The sequence below is a fragment of the Sinocyclocheilus grahami genome, unplaced genomic scaffold (genome assembly GCF_001515645.1).
Source record: "Sinocyclocheilus grahami isolate Dianchi unplaced genomic scaffold, SAMN03320097.WGS_v1.1 scaffold75.1, whole genome shotgun sequence".
Taxonomy (NCBI): Eukaryota; Metazoa; Chordata; class Actinopteri; order Cypriniformes; family Cyprinidae; genus Sinocyclocheilus; species Sinocyclocheilus grahami.
The window spans coordinates 219,823-225,822 of record NW_015505254.1 but is presented as its reverse complement, the minus strand read 5'-3'; the positions used below and the strand labels follow the sequence as shown (position 1 = coordinate 225,822).

The following is a 6,000-nucleotide window of genomic DNA, read 5'->3' as shown; positions in this document are numbered from 1 at the left end:
TTTTGTTTCCAGTCAAGACTTGGAGAAACTTGTTCATGCCTTTATCACCAGCAGGGTGGACTATTTTAATGGTCTCCTCACCGGCCTTCCCAAGAAGACTATTAGACAGCTGCAGCTCATCCAGAACGCTGCTGCCAGGATTCTGACTAGAACCAGAAAATCTGAGCATATCACACCAGTCCTCAGGTCCTTACTCTGGCTTCCAGTTACATTTAGGATTGATTTAGTACTTTTACTCTTTTATAAATCACTTAATGGCCTAGGACCTAAATACATTGCAGATATGCTCACCGAATATAAAACAAACAGACCACTCAGATCATTAGAATCGAGTCAGTTAGAAATTCCAAGGGTTCACACAAAACATGGGGAGTCCGCTTTTAGCTATTATGCCGCCCGCAGCTGGAACCAGCTTACAGAAGAGATCAGATGTGCTAAAACATTAGCCACATTTAAATCCAAAAACAGATTTAAATCTGTTTAGCTGTGCATTTATTGAATGAGCACTATGCTTATTATTTTACAAACAATGCTGTTCTCATAATATCACACTTACTTTTTTTGCTGCCATTTTTCATAGTATAAAATGGTCATTATATTTTAGGTTTGCAGGGTATGGTCAATCCTAAAAAACTTGATTTATACCTGAATTGCTGTTTATAACCCATTTTACTTCCACAATATGACACGTTTGTGAAACTGGATATTCTGAGAACAAATGTTGAAGATTAAAGGCTTATTCTTTAAAATAAAATGTTAGGTGTAATGTTTTTGTATGAGATTATGGATTTTGAACCTTCCCTTTTGTTTTTCTTATTTCATTAGACATTTCTGCGAGTACGAGCAAACAGGCAAACAAGACTCAGTGGTACGTTGTCAATGACTTTCAGTATCTCAAAATCCTCTCACTGTATTTCTCTTATTTTATTTTGCATTTCAGTCATTCTAGAGTCATAAACATGCATTGGATCTGACCAAATTCATGTATCTCTATGAATACTAATACCTGTTTTTTATACAAGTTCCATAACAAGACATTCTTTGAAAATGGCGGTAACACTTTAGAATAGGAAACACTTATTCACTATTAACTACGACTTTTCCCTCAATAAATTTCTAATTTGCTGCTTATTAATAGTTAGTAAGGTAGTTATTAAGTTTAGGTATTGGGTAGGATTAGGGATGTAGAATAAGGTCATGTAGAATAAAGCATTAATATGTGCTTAATTAGTACTAATAAATGGCTAATATTCTAGTAATATGCATGCTAATAAGTAACTAGTTAAGAGACCCTAAAATAAAGTGTTACCAAAATGACATACAGTAATTATTACAAATTGTCCTCAGACAGCACTGGTACACTTTGAATCACACTTCTAACACCGTTTGAACATTCACAATTAAAGCACCACCCCTGACCTTTGACCTAGCACCCTCACGAGCAGAGCGGATCATTGACCTTTAACCTTTTTATATGTTAACAGTTAAGGAGCTCTGCTGGTGCAGGTGCTACGCCAAACAGAAAGTGAAATCTGTTCATGTTTGGCCTGACTGTGGATTCCCACATGTATCTTCTTGCCCACTGTCTGGTAAGCTGTTCTCCGCACATGGCACATGATAGCGGATTCACTACCAACTCTATATTATTTTATTTACATCAAGTTTTGTGTTTAGTAAAATTATAGGTATATAAAGAAGCTTTATCTAGAATGCCAACCAGCACTGATTTAAATTAATCTTAAAGGAGAAAATGACTTTAGAATCATCTTCTACAGATGTAGAATGAGATGATGAAAATTATATAGTATTTAATGTAATATTACGCCCTTGACACAGTTATACACAGAGTATTGAAGCTCTGTACTGTGAAATATTGATACTCTATCATGTTGAATTTTCGATCATTTATCAGGACTGTTAATCTTTATGTTATTTCATTAACATCTAAAAAAGGTGCACTGGACGATTGGTCACAGCTAATTGATCAGGTTCTCTCTCTAATTAATGATCCCCTCTCTGTTATGCTCAACTTCATTGTGATTGTAACAGCCTCAGCTCTGTTTCTACTGTCTTCTTTCACTATATTATGAGCTGAGGCTCCTAAAGATTAGTGTCCCTTAACATCATTAGCAGCTCAGCAAAACACAGAGATTTTAATGGAGTGGTGGGTACCGTTCCACAATGCTGAATTTTACTACTTGTGTGTGTGTGTGTGTGTGTGTTTGAGAGAAGAAGATGCAGAGAATTCTGGAAATCTTTTATTTGTCTTTATTTTATAATCAGATAAACAGATCAGTCCAATTCCCTTGCCATTTATTTATCTTTTGTAGGCCATAGAGGCCTTTCTGTCTTATCAGTTGATGTCAGCTTGAGATCGTATATATATTTCCATCATACAACTGCTCCTGGAGAAAAATCAAATCAAAAAATGTATTTATGCTTCATATTTTTAGATAACATAATATGAAAAGTGTCAAGCATCAGTAAAAAAATCAGCTGTTTTGTTGAGTTTTTTTTTTATTGTTTGTTTTATTTTACAGCACGCATTGGGAAACTTAAAAGACGGAAAGCAGAGGAAGACCAGGTATGATGAAAATGCAGCTTATTTCTCATTGTGCATTTGTTCATTCAAATCAATGAACCTTCCTTCCCCTGTAGTCTGTATTTTCTCTAGATCTGCTTTCACTGACAGATCACAGACTGTTTGTGATGTCTGTACTTGACAGGCAGCATGAGACAGGCGTCAGCTGTCCTGTTCTGCTAAGTCAGTCGTATGATGTATAAGACAGGTAAATGTGGCCAGAAGGATCAGACAAACCATAAACCTGCCTGTGAAATGTCTGTTTCTTTTTATTTTCCGTTTCTTTCAGCTGTGACCTAATGCCAAGAGGGCATTCAGGGCAGGCAGCAGATGAAAGCGTTGTCTCGAGGCTGGTGGAGACATTTTCACCAGAGATTCTGATATGTGTGTGTTTTCTACAGAGAGACGGCGTGTGTGTTGTTGAAGATGGCTCTGTGCTGTCAGCCGGGAGGGAGTTTGAATGGGCCGAACAGAGAAGAATACAGATGGTTTCTGTTCTCAGAGGCTTCAGAGGTACAAAACACAAACAAACAGTAATTAAAATACAAGCCAAATATTCAAATACATCCATATAAATCAATCCATGTTTATAAGGAGTCAGATTGGAGTCATGTATCAGATTAGAAAGGCAAATATCTTTAAAAAAAACTCTACAATAAAAAAGCCACTTAACTTGATGAAATCAGTTGCTAACATCCCAAAACTGGAAAAAAAACTGTCTACAGAGGAGTACTTAGTCCAATTATGCATTGTGACGAGCTCAGTGAAAAAATTAGACAAAAATAATAATGCAGTACTGAAATGTATCAATAGAAAAACAGTGCAAATAAAAACAGATTATTTTATCCAATCTCCATATGCTACACTGAAAAAAAAGCCACTGTGTAGTTTTTACTTTGAAACAATTTTCTCTCAGAAGTAATGGCAAGTAAAGCAATGAATTAAAATTTTGAAGTAGAAATAGTGTTTTCTTGTAAAAATGTACACTGAAAATAATTTTTTACAGTGTATATATTTTTATGTAAACTAGTAGGCATCATGCTAAATAGAGTAATAGTTTGTTGAAATTGAATACAAATGTCAAGTCTATTTGTAGAGTTAATGCCAATGCACAGCGTTCCCAAATCGGTTACCTATGAGGTTCAGTGATCCAGTAATCTATGGAAAATAATTTTTTACAGTGTATATATTTTTATGTAAACTAGTAGGCATCATGCTAAATAGAGTAATAGTTTGTTGAAATTGAATACAAATGTCAAGTCTATTTGTAGAGTTAATGCCAATGCACAGCGTTCCCAAATCGGTTACCTATGAGGTTCAGTGACCGACTATGTAAGCAGGAAGGCAGCTCACTTAGTTTTGCAACAGAGCTTGTGTGTGTGATTAGTTCACAACGGACACATGAGGTAATGGGAGTGGTGTTAACCTCTTGAGAAGAAGATTACTGTAAAAGCACTTAGACAGGGGTCAAAAACAGAGACTGAGCCGATCACAAAGGACTCAAAGGTCATATAGACCCTTGTGTCCTTAAAAACACTTAATTTTATTAGCACTTTGCAGTTCATCAGTAGGGCGCATTTGTATCTTGACCTATTTTTGAATTTCATACTCTATTCCTTTGGCTGTCTTGCTCTGTAAGGCTTTGTGTTTTTTGTCATTTAATCAATTCTCATATCAAATGTTCTAAGGTTTGGTGAGCAGCACACTGAAAGAACATCAGGACAGCGATGCAGATCTGGATGTGGATGGTGATGATACTTTGGAATATGGAAAAGCACAGTATCCTTATTTTTGCTGTCAGTCAGCACAGTTTATGGCACAGCAAGAACATGCAGTGATCTTTTGTTTTTTTTGTGAAAGAATTTTTGATAATAAGAAATGTTTCCTTAGCAAATGATCTCAGATACACAGAGGCGGATGTGATTCCCTGTTCAGGAAATGAACTCAGAGATGCTGAAGAGAGGCAGGCGTTAAGAGGAGCTGTTTTAAAGTATGCACACACACAAACAGCACATTATTAGTTTTTCTATGCTACTTTAATAATACTTACTTATTCTTTTTTTTTTTTTGCTTTAAAAGTGGCGACACAACCAGCAGGTTATCTCCAGAGCAAACCAAGTTGGCAAACTCAGGTGAGCCAAAAGATTTTTAGAGATGTTAGTTTAGTAAAAGATGTTAGTTTAGTACATGTTTAATGTAGTTGACTTATATACAGTATATATATACATTTATTATTTGTATTATTCACAAAGCTGTACCGTGTCTGCAGAAACTCCTACTACAAGCAATGGAGAGTTTGACAAAAATACAAGCACAACATTTCCAAGAACCTGTAAGAACAGCGAGTTAGAGATGTAAGTGTACCTTAAAGTCAGCATGAAATGAAAATTCATCCTATTTTCTAAATCTAAGTTATACATCTTATTCATTCATGCATGTTTCATTTGTAATTTTTTTTAAATCACAATACAAAGACAGGATCTGTCACTACTTCTGTTTCATCATGACTTCAAGTGCATGCTTTTTGAAAGTAGTTTGTGCATATATTCCAGACACTCTGAGCTGTGATGCTCATGTGGGAGATACATGTTGGTTAATATTCATGTGCCTCCACCCACTCTCCTCCATCCTTCTCCTCTCCAACATCCATGTCATTTTCTTGGAAGAGATCTCTGCAGGATCATGATACAGCACTTCTTAAGTCCTGTTGGGAAATGTGAACTTCTTTCCGTGTGCTCTGGGACAGATTTTCAAGCATTACTAATCGCGCAACTGAGGTCAAGTTTGCACATGGAAGGGACACATGAGGAATTATATATGGCTGACCCGTTCCGTAAGAGTACACGAATCAGTTCTTTCTCAGCGGGGCTACATTTTGGCAAGTTCACTGAAGCGTGTTTGACTTATGTTTTGGAGTGAATCATTAATCAGCTTGATTGATCCATTTATCAGTCGAGGAGTGTCATATTGCAAGGAAACTATGAAATACTTTTTCTAAATGTAATTTTTCTGAATGTATTATGTGCGAGTGATTTGTACGTATTTGCATGTCCACCCACAAATTAGAGAAGTTGCATCATCACAAGAGAAGGAGAGACTCTTCTCTGTTTCTCTGTCACACACACACACACAAATTATATCCAATTAAATAATATATTAAAAAAATAATAAAAATTGTGAAGTGACGTGTGGCCAAGTATGGTGACCCATACTCGGAATTAGTGCTCTGCATTTACCTATCCAAAGTGCACACACACAGCAGTGAACACACACAAACCGTGAACACACACCCGGAGCAGTGGGCAGCCATTAATGCTGCGGCGCCCGGGGAGCAGTTGGGGTTCGGTGCCTTGCTCAAGGGCACCTCAGTCGTGGTATTGCAGGTGGGAGAGAGTGCTGTACATTCACTCCCCCCACCT

The 6,000-nt window shown here is 36.7% G+C and overlaps 1 protein-coding gene across 1 annotated transcript in view; it reads left to right on the top strand.

The window, feature by feature from the left end:
• LOC107585921 (E3 ubiquitin-protein ligase RNF220-like) overlaps positions 1-6,000 on the top strand; it is a 44,147-nt gene that overhangs the window by 35,884 nt on the left and 2,263 nt on the right. Inside the window, exons 6-13 of the mRNA XM_016273102.1 lie at positions 826-868; positions 1,485-1,589; positions 2,541-2,584; positions 2,983-3,094; positions 4,270-4,360; positions 4,485-4,571; positions 4,661-4,713; positions 4,851-4,935. Of these exons, the coding sequence (XP_016128588.1) occupies positions 826-868; positions 1,485-1,589; positions 2,541-2,584; positions 2,983-3,094; positions 4,270-4,360; positions 4,485-4,571; positions 4,661-4,713; positions 4,851-4,935 (620 nt within the window). The remainder of the gene's footprint in view (positions 1-825; positions 869-1,484; positions 1,590-2,540; positions 2,585-2,982; positions 3,095-4,269; positions 4,361-4,484; positions 4,572-4,660; positions 4,714-4,850; positions 4,936-6,000) is intronic.